This window comes from Lepisma saccharinum, chromosome 3 (genome assembly GCF_977018435.1).
Source record: "Lepisma saccharinum chromosome 3, izLepSacc3.1, whole genome shotgun sequence".
In the NCBI taxonomy this organism is placed as follows: domain Eukaryota; kingdom Metazoa; phylum Arthropoda; class Insecta; order Zygentoma; family Lepismatidae; genus Lepisma; species Lepisma saccharinum.
In genome coordinates, this window is record NC_139231.1 from 29,419,090 (window position 1) to 29,438,851 (window position 19,762).

Genomic DNA, 19,762 nt, shown 5'->3' on the forward strand with positions numbered 1-19,762 from the left:
CTCGGGACTTTGGCCCACGTGAGGACTTTTGCCAATGGTTTGTTCATCAAATTGAAACTATCCCCAATTTTCAAAATACGGTAGTATTGACTGATGAGGCTATCTTCACTAAAACTGGTGTGTTCAATAGTAAAAACAGTCATGTGTGGGAACATGAAAATCCACATACACTGTTAGTGGCACATCATCAGCACAGATTTGGAGTGAATGTGTGGTGCGGGATACTGCATGACCATTTGATTGGACCGTACATTCTCCCTGTTCGCCTATGTGAACCCACTTATCAAGCATTTCTCAGTAAGGTTTTGCCTGAACTACTAGAGGACGTGTCCTTGGCACTGAGACAAAGACTGTGGTTTCAACATGACGGTGCACCCCCACATTTCGATCGGAATGTGCGACATTTCCTCAATATCGTATTCCACAACCAGTGCATTGGCAGGGGAGGGCCTGTGCCATGGCCACCTCGATCGCCTGATATTACGCCCCTGGATTTCTTCCTCTGAGGAGAGATGAAACGCCTCGTTTACGAAACACCTGTCGTGTCAGCCGAGGACCTCGTTGCCCGTATCAATGTAGCTGCAGCATCGATAGCAGAAACGACGGGGTTGTTGGGTCGCACTAGACAATCCTTGATTCGCCGTTGTCGCCTCTGCTTGGAAGTACATGGTGAACACTTTAAAAATCGCCTGTGATGAGGTTCCCTTCACATCTCCATTAAGCATACTGTGAGCCCTTCAGGGTATGCAACCTATGACAGTTCATTTTTTTCGTTTTTACGTCATGGTGCCCATCGCTCAGGAAATTTTCTTTGTTTTTTGGTGCCATTCAACAAATGCCAATTTTCGTTGATACCAGCTCACGCAGAACACACACCCACCCCACTCCCGTCAACATCTTCGTTTGCGTCCTTTGGGGAATCCCTTGCGCCGACATTGCACAACATTGCCGCGTGATTTTTTGACAAGAGCGTACCCAATTTCGTAGTGGACCGCCAAACACCGACGACTTCTCTCCACCCGTTTTGCCATTATTCACTTCGGAAAATCATTTTCCCACGTTTTCAAACGTCAATAACTCGGCAACAAAGCCGTTTCCGGAATTTCGTTACATGAACTTTCCACCTTATTTTCACTCGTACAATCACCTCCCAAGCGTTGTAAACGAACTTACGAAACACCCTGTATATTAAAACAAAAGTAATATTTGTGAGTGAAGTTGGTATTATAAGAAAAGTGATAATATGCAGAATACAAAACTTAGGAAAGATGTTGAAATACATATTCTTAGAAATAAAAACCCATGTTGTTCGATATTTCATTAACAACAATTGGGGGAGAGTGTGGAGTGTCCTCCTGCCCCCTTCTGGCGACGTCGCTGGGTACAAACTGTAAATGAGGTATTGATCATAACTAATATAGTCATATAGTAAATTGGTACTAGGTATTCTTTCCCTCGGAACACCAAGGTCCCTATGTTCATCAGTTTCATTCATTCAAAGGACACATGACAAGGCTCCATTTATAATGATGACAGAAAACCGAGAAACATGAAAGTAAAAGTTTGCATTGATCTTCATATGACACTTGAAGATGAGTAAATACGAATCAGGTCTTGTTCATATTACTTATGGCGAATAAGTGTTAATTAATTTTATAACTAAGACATCTTGGAGGGGGCTAGGAGGTGCTTTCAACGATATTGCTAATACCCAAACGAGGTGAATATATATTAATTAGTTTTGTTCGCGTAATACGTCGTGTGATGTCTTCATGCATTATAAGAAGATATAAGGTTTTAAATACCAAATGAGAACATATTCAAGTAACATTGCCCAGAGAGTACCTCTTGGACATTGCCTTCTGCAGAAAATATATATTCCCCTATTACAGAGGCATCATTATAACAAATCACACAGACTCAATAGCATGTCACGTATTAAATTTCAGCACAGTCTTAAATGTGAGTGCATACACAAATACGTACAGTCTGATGAATGAATATTGCCAAGCAAATTGCACATCACCATGTTCGTACGAACAAGCTACTGGCAGCCTCTGAACCAGGATACGTAAAAATATATTTCTTAAAAACACATATGATGCAAGAGAAAATTAATCAAAAAAATAGTGATGGGCATTTGACGAACGATACTTGTGTATCCCACTGTACCACCTACTCAGTGGCCCAGCATGTTAGGTTGTCTTCTTTTGATCTCACCACCGAAGTTCCCGGGTTCGAGTCTACGCTTGGGCGTAGGTGTTCTTTTTTCTTTGTGAACATTGGAGAATATTCCTCTGAAGGATATATTTGCGTTCGTATTATCGATTGAATTCAAGTTTTCTATTTTGTTCATGAAACAATGTGGAAATTGTTCACAGGACATGTATTTCTTAGATACGAGTAAGTGACCATTCAGTATGTTCACAGATCATACAGAGAAGAACAACGAGCCCATATTTGTCCTAATACCATTCTAACATATTCTAACGTCACCCAGTGTAGGTTGTTCATTCTGGATCTGTGGCAGGGAGAATATCGCATTTTCATTTAACATTCTGTCAAAACGTTGACTGATATTTTCTAACAAATGGGGGCTAGAATGTTACATTCTAATATATTATTTTGGCCTTTAAATGATTCGAGGGCAGACCATGTGGCACGAATGGGAGAGGAAAGAAGAGTTTACAGGATTAATTTTGGGAAAGCTGGTGGTAAGAGACCTGTATAAAGGCCAAGACGAAGATGGATGGATAACGTTGAAATGAACCTAAAGGATGGAAAAGATTGGGTTGATTTTGCCCAGGATAGGGACAGATGGAAGGCTTGTGTTGCTGCAGCCGTAAACGTTCGGGTTTAAGAAGGCTAGAGAGTTAGTTAGTTTAAAACTGATTTGTGAATTATGCCAATGTTATTAAAAAATTCCAGTGATTGTATTCAATGAGAGTTTAATGTTGTAGGAAGCGTTTGCAAACAAAAATCATCATAATTTCAAATTACATTATGGTAGTAAGCACTAATGTCTAAAATGTTATGATTGCAATCAGGGAATGCCTCACTTGTTTATTACAAGATGGCGTAAATAGTAACTATCGGAAAGAAAACATGAAAGATCGAAAATTTAGAGAAATACCTTTTATACAAGAAAATTTATTGTGGAAAACATCAAACATTTCTTCTCTTCTACATATGAGGGAAAAAATTTGTGGGTTTAATGTTCGTCAAAATACACAATATGCATGTGTTATCTGTACTTTTGTGTATTTATAAGAATTGGAGATTTTTTTTCTGGTGGGAAGACAACAGTTCGTAGTCTCGAGTAACCTGTGGTTTAAAACTAACGGTATTTAATATCGACGGTCAAAAGTTGACGGGAGAAAGGACGGTCGTAGACTATTCATTTGCGCTGCCATCCAAATACTGTAAATATGATCAGGACCGTTTATAAATTGTTGAATGTCATTACATAGGTAACCTCATTACTGTAAGTTTAGCGATTCAGTTTTTACAAATGTAGCTGTGGACCTCTCAACTGCAATTTATAACAATTATCTCTATCTTTATGCATGATATACAGTCAAATGTAAATAAAAAACAGTTGCTTTTGTAAATTAAGAGGTAAGTTGTAATGGTAGAATATTGGAAATATCACGGTAAATCTTAAGAGCATAGGCCAATTCCGGCAAAGTAAGTTTTTCAGGAACCAGTCATAGGTGCCGATTAGTTGTTGGTGCGGGGTAAGGGGGGTGGCAGGCACTTTCTGTTTCCCTAAATTTCTCAAGAAAGGCGATATTACGTACATAATACATAATTTATGGAAATCTTGTGCACCGACATTTATTTGAAGTTGGCACCACTGCTTGTAATGAATTTTACCTTTGCACCAGAAGTCTGCAGCAGCGAGTGGATTAACTTTCATGAAATTTTAAGCATTCAGTAATGACCGAATGGCATGTCCAAATGGAAATAAACACATGGTAGGAAACCCAGTTAACATGCAATCCCCTAGCAGATGACAGGATCCTGATTGGTTCGTAAAGTTGTCTGCTTCTTTATGGTAAAGTCGTAATACGAATACGTAATATGAACGGTTCCTCTTTCTCCTTTTATTAATTTCTTCTTGTTTTTCTTCTCCCTAAGTGAATTCGGTCTTATTTCTGAACGCTAGCGTACATACATGTACGAGAACATGAGCTTCTGGCTTAATAATACCATAACCTTTTTCAGCATTAAACCACTTTATATTACCAAATTCCATTGAAAAAACGCCTAAAACCTAGTATTACTAATGCGATGAAAAACTAAAGTTCTGTACCACCGACATTTCTCTTAAACGCATAATAGATATCAAATCATCAGTATTAAGAGGGTGAGAAATTAAAACCTTAAAAGTACTGTAGAAATGTATGTATTCAGTGGAAGTGAAACAAATGGTTTTAATTATTTTTTTTACATAATCCCCTCCACGTTGAATGCAAGTTTCCCATCGTTTACAAAGTGCTTGTATGCCCCGGAAATAAAAGTATTTTGGTTGGTTGCGTAACCGCGTATGCACCGTCTGTTTGACCTCGTCATCAGAGCGGAACTTCTGTCCTCCTAGGGCCTCTTTAAGTGGTCCAAACAAGTGGTAATCTCTTGGGGCCAAATCTGGGGAGTAAGGAACATTAATTGTCGCAACAGTCATTCGGTCAGTATGTGGCTTAGCATTGTCGTGCTGCAAAATGACACCTGACGACATCAGTCAGCGTCGCTTTGACCTTATTGCAGGTTTCAGATGGTTCTTCACGAGATCACAATATGAAGCACTAGTTACTGTGTTTCCACTAGGCGTGTAGTGCTCCAGAATAACGCCGGATTGGTCCCAGAAAAGGGTCAGCATGACCTTACGGGCAGATGCTTGCGAACGAAACTTTTTGGGTTTAGGGAAAGATGAATGGTGCCATTCCGTGCTTGTTTTCTTTGTTTCTGGAATGTAATAATGGACCCATGTTTCATCTCCAGTTACAAGTCTCTTGAAAAAGTCATTACCCTCTTGTTTGGAGCGCCGCAAGAGTTCCTCACACGCATCAACACGTTGCATTTTCAGCTCGTCTGTCAGTTGACGTGGTACCCACCTGGCCGACACTTTACGAAACAGGAGCACGTCATGAATGATGTTATGTGCTGAACCATGACTAACACTACTTACCTATAATGGCAACTATTTCATTCACAGTCACTCGGCGATTATCCCGTAGAACGGCCTCGACAGCCGCTATATTCTCCTGCGTCACAACTCGATGTGCTTGGCCTGGGCGAGAAGCTCCTGCAACAGATGTGACACCACTTCTGAATTTCCTACTCCACTCATATACCTGTTGCTGTGACATACAAACTTCACCATACTGCGTCTTCATTCTACGATGAATATCCATACGTTTAATACCACAGGCGCATTTTTGCCCGTACGCTTGGGGAAACTAGCTGGGGCTAACTTTATTCATGCTTTTATCCATTACAAAAATCATCACAGGCATTCTCCTTATTGGGGGATAGGTGATCCCTACATCATCTTATCCAAAAGAAATGGAATTGTTAAAAGGCGTAACTACGCTATGATAGATGGTTGCAAATTTATTAAAGAACACATTTCTTTTTAAGAATAAAGGAGACAGACCTATAATTTTAATATGTGATAATATTAATGGGTAAACCTGAGCAAATATAATGCTGCAAGGCATTTAAAAGCACAATCTACATAGGTTATGGAATAGTAAAAATTTAAATATCCTTACTTTTTGTATAAAAATCTTCGTATTTTCCTAATTTTACTACAACTGAGAAGCACTTGCGACTAGACTCATGAGAAAACATTAAGTTATTACACCAATTATCTATTTATCTTATCTAAAACTTCAATAGAAGTGCACTGTTTTCTGCTCATCTGTATAAATTCCCGTAAAAATCTTCGTCGGTAAGCTACAATTTCCCTTTCCATGTTTAACACTGATATGGAAGAAAATTTGTCTTTCCCATGGTGGACCTTTCCCATTTTTTAATACGTTTCGTTGCAGTTGTAGTTGAAGACAATGGCAGTCTTCCGTAGGTATGTAATAATCTACGTTAACTGAAAATGATCACCTGCCCAGGGTGCGATTTATTTTATCAGGGGGGAGAGAAGGGATGAACTTCGTTGGTTTACTATCTTAACAATCTTAGAGATGTTTGCAAAGAGCTCCCCAGAATACTATTTAGTAGGATGTAATTAGTTTGCATTCATTTGAACCTTGCATGCAGATCTTCTGTGTTACCCATATACACACATCAAAATAAGTTTGGAAACACCTCAGTTGACAAGTAAAACAGTGAAATATGGAACGGTACCTGGCATGTAACTCATGGTAGATGTCAGTCGAGACGTTACCAGCAGAGCAGACAGAAATAGCAGCACCAGTGCTGCGTGGGTGGGAATAATGCAACTCACAACCACTCCGAGCTGTCAGTACAGTAAGACACATTGTGTTTTCGTGTGTTGCAGTGAGTGAAACGCACCTGCCTGGGTAGAAAAATGCCTCCAGTAACGATATCAGAATACAATCATGTTCGACTTGTCACCTTAGTGGAGCAAGGTTATTCTTATTGTTAATGTGCCCAACGAGTGGGTGTGAGTGTATCTGCCGTGTCCAAAAGATGGAAACGGTACGTGGAGACTGGAGGTGTCGTCGATCGTCATCCCCGTTCGTCCGCCCTAGCACAGGACAGCTATGTCCAAATTCTTGCCCGGAGAAACACCGAACGCACTGTTGCAGACCTCAGAAATGACAAGTTCGGAGCTACAGGTGTACACGTGACTCCACAAACATTCTTAATCGACTCCATAATGCAAGGTTGCATGCACGACGTCTCTGGAGAGCGTCCCGTTAACCATGACTCGCCGTAGTGTGCGATATCGGTGAGCTCAACACCACGACTGGGACATTCAGCGACGGTCCAGTGTTCTCTTTACTCATGAATACCGCCTGTGTTTGCGACCTGATAATGGTCGAATACGTGTGTGGCGAGAGTCAGGTAGCATTGCTCGAGCTCGGTATGTGGTGGAGCGACATCAACAGGGAGGTGGGTCAGTCATGTTTTGGAGGTGGTATCACGATGGGACGTCGCACGCCACTGGTTGCTGTCCAAGGGCCTATGAATACTGTCAAATATCGGGACTGTATTTTGGAACGTTTTGTTGCGCCTTTTCGTGCTGCTGTGGGAGATGCTTTCGTGTTGCAGGATGACAATGCTCGTTGTCACAGGGCGCGGATTGTAGGAGCGTTCATCGACAATGCAGGTATCGCTCGAATGGACCGGCCCATATTTTCCCCAGACATGAACCCCACCAAACATGTATGGGACAAGCTGAAAAGGGCTGTTCGGAGGCGTGTACCACCTCTCTCAACACTGAATGACCTCCGACGAGTGGCAGAAGACGAGTGGGATAGGATGGACCAAGAGTTCATTGACAGCCTCATCAATGGTATGCCACGATGCCACGACGTGTGAATCATCCGAGACGTGTACGAGGAGGCTTTACTCGCTGCTGAGATGGACTATGTTCTTTGCAGAGAACGGGTCATGTGCTGTTTCTTTTTGTTCCAGTTTCGCCATAATGGCATACTTTGATGTTTCGTCTGTCACTTGACTGGGATTGTCATGTCGTTTCACTGTACTGTGGTCAAAGGTTTCCACAAATACACTATCCATTTTTCATGACACCTATACCTCGTTTTCTTTCTCTAATACCCGGTACTGTGGGTGTTTCCAAACTTTTCTTGATGTGTGTACTACTATGCATGCTTATAATGGGACGTTAATTGCTTAATATCTAATCGAACAGAAACCAACGCCATTAAATGTTTCTTTGATTCAGATTATAGTCCAGTATCGCCTTTTCGCAAATTAGAAACCAAATAACAATTAACAGCAACATATACGTTTTGTCAACATTTAATGAGCAGCGACGTATCTAAACAAATGCTTAACGAAACAATGTGTAATTTTATATGTAGATACACATTGAACTCTAAAATGAAATGCACTAAACTGGAACACTATAAGAATTATGACGCTTTCGGATCACTGAAATTGTCTTTCGAAGAATTGAATTAAGGAAACGAAGAATTACGGAACATTTCAAAATTGCAAGTTACTAAATTATCGCGAAACGTTCGCTATTTTTAGTCTCTAAGTAGGCTTAAGGAAAAATTCATTTTTTTTATTACAATAATTACCATTGTGCCTGAAAACAAGGTCTGAATTTAAAAATATATATAAAAAGAACATACACTAATAAATGGTATCATGAAAGATATAGAAAGTTGCTATTTGTAGGTGAAATATTATTTAATTATCCTGAAGACTAGGCTTTTAAATTTGGATCGTCGACCAAATAACTTTAATATAACCCTGGCCAGGTGACTTAAAAAAAAAAGATTATGACATTCAAAGCAGGTTTTATATGATAACTTTGCCTATGCATTATTTAACGCCTGACTTTACTCCAAAAGATTATAAAGATTTATTGTTATTATATAGGCTAACCCGCATAAGCACGTATCCTTCCACGATAATCTTCCTGTGGGTTACTTGAAACAACAAATAAGCTCCTTCGTACCTCCAGAAGAATCAATTTATCCTTAGACTCCAAGAGATCCCCGAGATTCCAAGCATCCCCAGAAGTGAACCACAAGATTCACCCGGTCCCGGGTTCGATGCCCGGCGGAGTCACATAGTGGTTCAGACCCCACTTTAAACTGTAGTCTAGTCCCGATTAGCCTTGCTGTGCATAAAGGGGACTTGAAACACCAAATCAATCAATCAATCAATCACAAGATTCACCCGTCAACAGGAGAGTTGAACTCAACTTTCAACTGCACTGCCTTCGTACAATGAAAAATCTAAATAAACTTAGCACATCTGCATACATATTGGGTGAAGTGATGCACCACACACAACAGACTTGGAAAAGAGTTATTTCGCCAATGAACTGTAGTGATCACTATTTAATAAAACAATTACGCACGAATCGTTTCTACAGGATCGCGACATTTAGGCGTACACGCAATATAAATCCACAGAAACTGAATTCACTTCTTTGAACTGACGCCTTTTCCCTATCAAAAATGCTATTCTGTTCAAATATCTACAATGATGGCTTCTCTTTTTCATGTTCGGAAAAACACAATTGTAGGGACTCATTGTTGAAAGGCTACATTTATATAAACACTGGATGCAACGCCGCTATTGTTTGAATGTAACAATGTTCACCTAACGCTCCAAGGTGGAAGATCAAAGAAAATAACGGTGATATTTTCTCTTTGAAATCTTGTTCGGAACATATGGTCCCCGTAAAAAGGTACACGCACTTCAACTTTCATTGTATTCTACATCAGGAAAAAAAATTGAAATTCAGAAAATCTGCCACAGCACAAGAGTAACATTTGAAAGTCTCATGAGAATTTTCTAATTATTGTGTGCAGTTTCTCTTTCCTCAATTTTATGCATATGTCAAATGCATTTGGGGGGCTAATGGCTGGTTCTGGGGGCATAGCCCCCTCTAGCCCCTACCTAACTACGTCTATGTTTAATACCATCACTCGTCAAAAATCTGATCACAGAACGCTGTTCTTCCTTGGTGCATGTTGTTAGTGGGGTGGCCATCTTGAAATTGCTCCTACAACGACGACTGGTCACCAACACTCTTCTACCACATATTGGACAGAAAGTAAAGTACGAGAAACAGAAACACCAAATCTCATCACAATAGCATAAATATTAAACATTTTGTGACACTTTTAAGTTTTGCATTTGACTCCTCCTCGTAACATTATTTGTTAGGGCAATGACCGAATCTTTGACTATGTCACTATATCTCTTGCTGTGCTGAACTTAGAAGCCGTTATATTGAATTTACCCTTCGAATTTTTCTGGGAAGTTGGACATTTGAGCACAATGTCGTCGCCGGAGAATATGGTTTGATTATCATGTATTCTAGTCAGTCTCCCTCATTCTTTCTCAATATTTCAGTATTTCTCTGTTTTTATTTCTTTCTTTCCTTCTTCCTCTGTTCGTCTGTCCTTTTCTTTTCATCTTTTTTCCGGTTTCTCTATATCCTTTCTTTTTAATTTTCTGTCTTTGTTACCCTATTTCTCTATCTCTGCCACTTTTAATTGATTTTCTTGCTCTCTCCCTCTATATGCCTTTATCACGCTGCGTTATCCGTTTCGAAACTCTTAGTCTATTAAAAATTTAAAGACTTAATCATTAAACATTAATATAACTTCCTTGGGAAATAATTAATTGTGTGAGGGAAATAACGAAGCAGAAGAAGAACAAAAAGAAATACAGAAAAATAGAGGATGAAAAAAGTGAGAAGCAGAGAAAGTAAGAAATAAAAATAGCAACAAAGAAAGAACTTATGAAATTACACCCCCCCACGTATATACGTAAATATCCAACACCCACGTATATACGTAAATATCCAACACCATAAACATACAAAAAAGCGTATTCGTGTATTGTACATATTGTAACATTAAAAACTAGTATTACCTAAAGAAGCAAAATAAAGGCAGGAGTTGACCCTCATAGTCACCGATTTTGATGATATTTGGTACACAGCTTTGCTTTGCTCTAAAACCGATACATGTGAAAGGATTTTGCTCAAATATGAGTATTACGAATTATATGAGGGTTGTTCAAAATGTCAAATTTGAGCAAAATGCTCTTTTCAATAAAGTATATCTCGGGAACGAATGAAGATATATAAGCGTTCTTGAGCTCGTTGTAAAGTGGAAAGATTGGTGCATATTATGAGATGATTAAATTTTGAAACTTTGTAAAATTTGAACACACTGTTTAAATGTTCAAATTTTAAGTTGGAACAGCTCAAAACTCCCACAAACGATTTTCCTCATTTTTGGATATTATTAACTACCATCCTTCCTCTTCATACTGAGAAAGTTTTATCGAGGTGTTTTTTTTATATAAGGGAGAAAAATTAGATTGAAATTTGTCCTGCATTATCAATGAACTGAGCTGTATAGTCCTTATGATGAGACGTTTCATTTGTGTCGCGCTAATGGATATATATACTTACTGTTCAGGGACAGATGATATTCCACTTGATAATTGGATTCATTTTGTGCTGTTATTGCTAATTTATAAGTTATTGTTTCCATATTTTTAACCACATTCGTGGGGACGAGATGTGGGAGTGTTGTGAAAACTTCTGTGTTAGCCAAAATAATGAAGGGGGGGGGGGACGACGAATGTCGGGAATGTTTGAGAAAAAAATCATTACCTATAATGTTTTATGAGAATAACTGTGAGTTAGAAGCAATTCCGGCGATTAGGGGTACTTGGGGCAATTTCCGACAACTTTTTCGTACTTTTTTGCCTCGCACTATGGATGGTCTCTTAATGCAAAGTCTTGTCTAATAAGAAAATTAACTGCCATCTCCGCCCATCCTTCAAGGTTCGGCACCCAATCGCCGCTACAAGTTAGCAGTCTTAAAAATATTCCCGAATCAAACGATAGTATTGTGCAGGGTGTCGCAAAACAACTTTACCTTGAAAGCTCTTAGTTTCTGCGCTAGGAGCGCTTAAAATCTATCCTGTATATATGCAACCCAACACAGCAAACTACTGTTCTGTCATAACTTCCAGGGGCGTGGGGCAGGATCACTTGGCTGTCTTACCTGACCAAAATACAAAAGAATGTTGATACTTTTCCGCGTGCCCCTGGAAGTTATGTCAGAGCCGTCGTTTGCTGTGTTGAGTTGCATACATACAGGATAGATTTTAAGTGCTTATAGCGCAGAAACTCACCGCTTTCGAGGTAAGGTTTATAAGGAAAAGTTACCTGTTTTTATATCTACCAGCACCCAAGCGTTGTTGAAATTGTTTTGCGATACCCTGTATATATTGTAATATTGGGTAATGTTTGTTAGAAGTTTTCATTTAAATTTTAGATGAGCTGAATACTTAAAATACTATTTTTATATTTATAAAGTTACTGTAAAAATGACAATTATACAAAATTTTATTGCTTTAGACCTCATTTCAAGATGTTGGAATCAGCTCTAATTTATATGACTGAAAATGTATGAAGATAACCATCAACATAACTTTCAACACTCGGTTATTCTCACAAAATTCTTTAAAAAATGAGTTTTTCACAAAAGAATGGTATTTTTTAAATATAGATTTATTGATTTAGTGTGAAAGTTTACACTATTTGGAGTATTTCTGAGAAAACCAGACCTTGATAGGCGTCACCGTTCCCGAGATATATCAAACCAAAATTATCTAATACGGTGGACTCTTTTGAACACGGGAGGCATTAGGACGCACGTAGCGATTGGCTCCTCGACTGAAAATACCTTAAATGGCATAACAATTATACTACCAAGTTTCTTGCTTTTATCAAAATGTGTAATATTTCGTCAATCATTAGGGACTTAGCCACTGGACAGTAATCAAGATGGTGGGTACAAAGTCCTCTATTTGGAGACACATCTTATAGCGATTCTTTCATTAAATACATTAAAACTTATATAAATTTAACGCTTATAAATTAGGCTATAATTGTTATTCCAAATAATTTTCTGTCGCATAATTTATTCGAAAGTTACAATCAAGAAAAAAGTACAGAAAGACTTGTCTTATTTTAAAGGTGATTTCTTGCATAACGTGAGAAACTTATATTATTTGACAACGAAACATTACCTTTTCTTCAGTCCATCTAATGAGGATAGTAACTAAGAGTCTGTGAATCCGATGCTTGAGGGGAAGCACAGGGGAGAAGGGCGGGAACTTTTGAGATTTTGCACTACTAGTAGTGTTCTAACAACTGACCAAAATCCATCTTTTACGGAATTATTCCCGACATCCGTCGTTTTTTTTGCCCTTCATTATTTTGGCTAACACAGAAGTTTTCACAACACTCCCACATTTCGTTCCCACGAATGTGGCTAAAAATATGGAAACAATAACTTAAAAATTAGCAATAACAGCACAAAATGAATCCAATTATCAAGTGAAATATCATCTGTCCCTGAACAGTAAGTATATATATATCCATTAGGGCGACACAAATGAAACGTCTCATCATAAGGATTATGCAGCTCAGTTCATTGCTGATGCAGGACAAATTTCAATCTCATTTTTCTCTCTTATATCAAAAAAGCACCTCGATAAAACTTTCTCAGTATGAAGAGGAAGTATGGTAGTTAAAAATATCCAAAAATGAGGAAAATCGTTTGGTGGTGTTTTGAGCTGTTCAAACTTAAAATTTGAACATTTGAACAGTGTGTTCAACATTTTATCATCTCATAATATGCACCCATCTTTCCTCTTTACAACCAGTTCAAGAACAATTCTGTATCTTTATTCGTTCCCGAGATATACTTAATTGAAAAGAGCATTTTGCTCAAAAATGACATTTTGAACAACCCTCATATAGTTCGTAATAATCATATTTCAGCAAAATCCTTTCCCGGGTATCGGTTTTTGAGCAAAGCAAAGCTGTGTACCAAATATCATCAAAATTGATATCACCATATTCAATTAGATATATATTTCGTATTTTTGTATCACATTACTAGAGAATATAATGTAGAATAGAATATGAAATATTAGGATGTATATGCAATGTAGTACATTATCTAGCTATTATAGTCTGTAGTATGCATTATTTGTGTTTTCAATAGAGTAGTCTTACAATTAACCGTAGTTTACACCATAGAATCTGACGTAGCATTTTGCGTAGAGAAAAGTATCTGACAAACACAAAAATATTAATTAGGTGTACTTTGCAGAACACACTTTTTCTGTACATAAGACGTGTACATTCAATATTTACTTTTCAGGCATCGGAAAAACAAATGGGATACTGAAGACAGGTAAGGAAAAGTACACTGTTCACAAATTTCTGATTCAAATCATATCTGTTTTACCATCCTGCACAATTTCTCTACAGTTTATGTCAACTTCCACCAATTTTTATACACTTTTCGTAGAATTTATTATCTGCTTTTTTCGTAGAAATAGTGTTAATTTTTAGTAATGTGTACTTAGTCTTGTTACATAGAAGAGAAAAATTTCAACCATGTAGCATGTATAAATATTTGATAATAAATCTCAATAGAGATTGCTCATCCCTTCTATTATATATATATATATATATATATATATATATATATATATATTTACATACATACTTACACATATACCTTAGACTCCATTCTGAGCTTGTATATGTAAACCATTAATATTTTTAAATCTGTTATGCGCTGTACTTAAAATATCGCGGGGAAACTTCTAATAATATACACAATAATGCTTTTAATATTTTGGAATTATACATCCGATAAAATAACAAATTTATAAATATTAGTAATTTTAAATAACTTTATGACATGAATATATATATATATATATATATATATATAAAACCCCATTTTAAATATTTTGGTGAACGTGCTAACTCTGACTTCAGATATTTCATCTGTTTCTAAAAGCTACCAATATTATTCATTCAATGCAAATAATAAATGAGCGAATTACATATTACTATAAAAATACCATTTTAAGATAATATTGCCAGAATATGTAAATATTTTGATATCTGTTCCATAAAAGTAAACGAATATAACATTTATTGATAGTTTTATGTAAAATTTTAATTACTTACCCAAGTTGCAATTTCTTTCTTGAATATGGAGTCTAAAAGTAAGAAATTTTCTGGATGAATATATGAAATATGTTTAATATATATAATACATAAATATGTGTAATATTATATAACAGCTCTAAAATAGTTTTGTGGCGCCCATTCGAAAACCTTTAAGGAAATCAGAAACGATTCCTACATATGTTTAAAATTTAAAGACTTGTCAAATGAAATGTAAGTCGTTCATCTTTACCGTTTGAAAATTTCGAAGAACCCGCGGGAAACCACACACATTTAAAATACCACTCCTTGATTCGCGTAGTTTATGAAGTTTTAGTTTTGTGCAATTTATTATCCATTTCGAAACTATTAGCCTGTTTCAAGTTAATTTGGAATATTTTAGAATAAGGATATTTATCATACTTCAATCTAAAGTACTGTTAACTTACTGGCACAATGGATACCCATTACATTCCGATTTCAATTAATTTAAGTACGACATTCAATGAGAATCTCTTCTTTGTATAGAAATTAGTCTAGCACTTATCACTGAATTTCACTTATAACCGTTGACTACGGTACACATCTACACTACAGCTGCCACTGATAACTGAACACAGAATACTTGAATTGAAGGTATAGGATGCATCTTTCCCTGTCAATAACTTGCTTTAAAGGCGCTTCCCCTTGTAGCTTTATGTTGGGGTGGAAACCGAAGTTCGGCCTTTGGACCATCAGAAGTAGTGCAATTTTGAACAGTATTTTTCAAACTGAAAGTGTGGCTTGTACGGTACTTACTAAAAATGTATACGGACATTCATGTCTTTCACATTGTAAAGGTGAAAATCTGTGGTGGGTTTAAGGGCTTCAAAGACCGGGAGTTGCAGGGTGTGGATGCTGAAGCTACTGACTTTGTATCACAGTCATTAAGTTCCACTGTTAAATTTGTAATATTCAAAGGATGTAAATATTTCAAATAATGAAGTTGTAAACTGCGACAAAAGTTTCCACAAAGTAGAAGAGTGCTTTTACATACAGCATACAAAATTATCTGCATGAAACTTGCTTCTGTGTGTGCAAAGAATGACAATTAATATATTAAGCATCATTGACATTGCGATAAAAAACTTTCATTAATCAAGAGATTCTTGTTTGTTGTTGGAGTGTCAAGCTTTCTTGACCACACAAAACATAATGCTAATTTAATAACTTAAAACTTAATGGCTCAATCAAATTGTATTTGATTCTAGAGTACCGAGCCTAAAATCAAGAATATGCATTACTTTTTTTCTGGGTGAATACGATCTGGTACTAATGTGAAATATATTTTTATTATGACTTCATGATAATGTCAAATAAACTAAAAAGCAAATGAAAACGAGACTCAGAATACATGTAATGTTTTGCAAAATGATCGTCATAGACTGCGCTCTTTTTATACTATTCATCACAGTATGTCAGATGTAACCACATTATTATTATTTTGTTCGTTCAATATTTAATATAATGCCTTTAACGATATCATTCTGTTACCTTGTCATTTTGTTACATGCAAAATGTTCTAGTGGAAACTACAGCAAAGAGTTGTGATACTTGATTTTAGGTGCCGCTGTGAAAATGGCTAGATTTCATGCCATAATCAAGGTTATATCACATATCGAACAAATCTCACAAGAACATTATAAATACAAGATAATACATGAAGAAATTGAGAGGTGATTCTAGTAATTTGCTCCAGATGACTAATGTTCTTAGCCAAGCTCTAATGCCAAATCAATTTTTAAATATCATCTTCAAACTTACCTCTTTAATTTGGAAAGTAGTAATAAATCTTCACATCCGTCAATAAGTAACATATTTAATGTTTGTTTCAAGCTGGCATTATCTTATAATTGAAACTTGTACCATTAGATTACGTTATGAAAGATGATGGTTATGCCAGATATTGAACATGTACATGAACCAGAGATATCCACTTGGGAAATATAAGCCTATGCATTTCCGTGGTTTCTAATAATAATGTGTAAAACATTGTGTTCAATAAACCGTATAGGAACCATTGTTTCTGTAATTGTAGTGTTGAAATCCGACGGAACAACTTAAATATGTCACGAATAAAATACTGAAACCGTAAGTAGCTAGGAATTTTATTAAATGAAGCTAGATAATCAACACTAGATGGCACTCTAAAAATACAAACTAATTCTGAATTAAAGTACTTAAATATTGCTAATATATTTTAGCTTTGATTGAATGCGTAAATGTGTCTAAAACAAGAACTTAATACCTTATTGTTTATATGTAATATTCATGGATAAAATTGTGCACCTAATGCAAGAACTATGGCATTTGTTGTACATATAATTATAAAATATATAATTTATAGATAAGAACTTCCAAACCATGAATTTAGTTACTACTACGGGTATCAATATTTGCTCTGTATACACCGTTTTATTTATCATATTTTCCTTCTACCTGTAATGTTTGATTCTCTGTAGCTTCTTCATAAGTTGTGTGGTTTCACTTCGTCTGCGTGTGTGTGTACGTGCTATTCATCTACTACACTTTTCATTGTAAACAGTGATTTTGTAAATATTAGTATTTTAATGATGTTTCTCATTTTCAGCTCGGACTGGTACGGCGGGAACTATCAAAATTATGTGGAGGACGAAGGGATATACAATAATAGTGGAGGGTACTACGGGGAGAATAGCAGAAGAAACAAAGGTATTCTTGTTGAATTTATTCCTGAAATTTATTTATTAACCTCTTAAAATAGTATTCGTAATTAATTCAGCATGTACTGCGAGGTAATTTTAGTCGATCTGTGGAAACAAAAATGACTAGGTGTGCACAAATGTATATTTTGCCACAAGCTGGTAACAGTGATTATTTACTAGTTTTATTACTGTTTCTGGTTGAATATTCCTACACAGAATATTCATATTATAACTTTAACAGTAGAATATATAAAGACCTATATGTCGGTATTGCTGCTACAACCATTTTTCGTCGTGTTCTTCTTCTAAGAGAACCAAACCCAACAAGCCTAACCTAACCACCACAGTATATTACTTCCCGCAAAAACCTCCAAAAAGCTACCAGCCAATGGCATTGCTTAAAACTGTTGTAACAGCAATCGCTACCATAAAGACCTGCCACTTTGTGGTTAATTCATTTTCACTTTTCCCAGTATTTTCGTTTTTTAAATAGTTACCAAAACTTCTCCGACCTTCATTGAAGATAAATGAATGTGAAAATTTCCAAATACGGTAGTTCCTAGTATTGATCACATGTATCTTTCCACCTGATAATTTATAAATAGGTCTTGTTTTTTTAAATTTATCTGGGCCAGATTTAGGGCATCTTGTGCAATGCTAAATATTAGCTGTAAAGTTTACTAATGTATTAATGAACAAAACATTAAACGCTAGAATTTAAATTTGAAGTTGTAATTGCCATATGTAGTCTGTGAATACATATAAAAAGAGACGTTTTCAGTTGCAACAAATCATCTGCCTTATCTTAATCTTTGCTTAATAATACTTATTGACAATAAATAGTCATAAACATATAAAATATTTTAATCTTAACACCATATCGTTGTAAGAACATAGATATAAGTCATATTCTGAAGTATTGAGTCGTAAGATCGAATGATTTAGGTAGATATTATTTAAAGTAAAGACATCAGCGAATTCCTCCCATCGAGTAAAATACGAATTATCGAACTGTAATAGAATTCAGTACTAGAGGAAATGTAATAGAATTTGTTATAATGGTTGAATTTTAAGCAGTAACTTTACATTTGAGAAAGTTTTGCAATACATAATAAAAACTATAAGGATCGTGAACTATGTTTTATTATGATCCAAAGTCACTTCGAATTGCAGTGCAGTGCAAATTCATGACCGAATTTCAAAAGGCCCCAAATAGCAGACAATCCATCTAGGATTGAGTAATGAAATTTAAAGAGACTTAGAAAGGTAAAAGCAGTGGGAGGCCACCAACATCGTGGAAAGTGGTGGAAGAGATCCGGGAAACATTCCTCCGAAGTGCAAGAAAATCGACATCTTGTGCCATGTCGAGTTTCACACTGCTAGGTGAAGCCGTTTTAATTTCGGTTCTTAATTTGCGACACACTGAAGTAGCAGGCTCAGATTTCGAAACTCCACAACACAAAAGTCCTCCTCCGTAGAGGTAGCAGCAATTTTGGGAAAAGTGGTCACGTGGTGTCACTAGCAGGTACTACGGTTGCAGGCGGATACTGAATTATAACTTTTTGAGTAACTCTTTCCATACATAACATGTATATAATATATATATTGTATAACATACTAGTACATCTCAATAACAACACAAGTTACAATCATTTCAAAGTGTGAATTTATTTTTTAATAACCCTGTAAAAACTTTACCGATTAATGCTGCTTTAATTCATAATTTTCCATTTTGTTTTACTCTAGTCAACATAGAAACAAGAACCATGTATAAATAGTCATATTGTTGTCGTGTTGGATGAAATAAATTCATTTTGACTGGAATTATAAACTAGTATGTATACCACAAAATTAAATGTTACTGGAAACTAATATTAATAACTGAAAGTATATTTATTTTTACGAGAATATTAAATATCGAGATATACTCTTTCTATTACATAATTACTATATTGTTGAAGTACATACAATCCATCCCCACAATCTGGGCATGCACGGGGTGAAGATTTAGCAAAAATTTAAAAGTCAAATTAAGTTTTTCAAAGGTACGAACATATGAAAATCATCTGCTGCAATTCTTATGTCTTCCAACATTACGATTTTAAGGTGTCATTCGGATGTAATAATTGGATACATCGATATGCGGTGGAGGTCCAAAGTGGTTTGGATCCAACACTAAAACTGTATTTCCAGTTATGTGCATAAAGTTGACTAGTAAACAAACCAATTTTTAGATCATATATGTGCTACTGATTTACTGTCATATTAAAGCACATCATTTAAAATAAGCTAAATATTTAAATACGTGTGTTCAGATAGATTAATTAATGTGTAAATCCGAAAA

The 19,762-nt window shown here is 36.1% G+C and overlaps 1 protein-coding gene across 1 annotated transcript in view; it reads left to right on the plus strand.

The window, feature by feature from the left end:
• Positions 1-19,762, plus strand: part of LOC145985505 (uncharacterized) — a 573,655-nt gene that overhangs the window by 526,139 nt on the left and 27,754 nt on the right. Inside the window, exons 9-10 of the mRNA XM_083119575.1 lie at positions 13,893-13,925; positions 17,325-17,425. Of these exons, the coding sequence (XP_082975701.1) occupies positions 13,893-13,925; positions 17,325-17,425 (134 nt within the window). The remainder of the gene's footprint in view (positions 1-13,892; positions 13,926-17,324; positions 17,426-19,762) is intronic.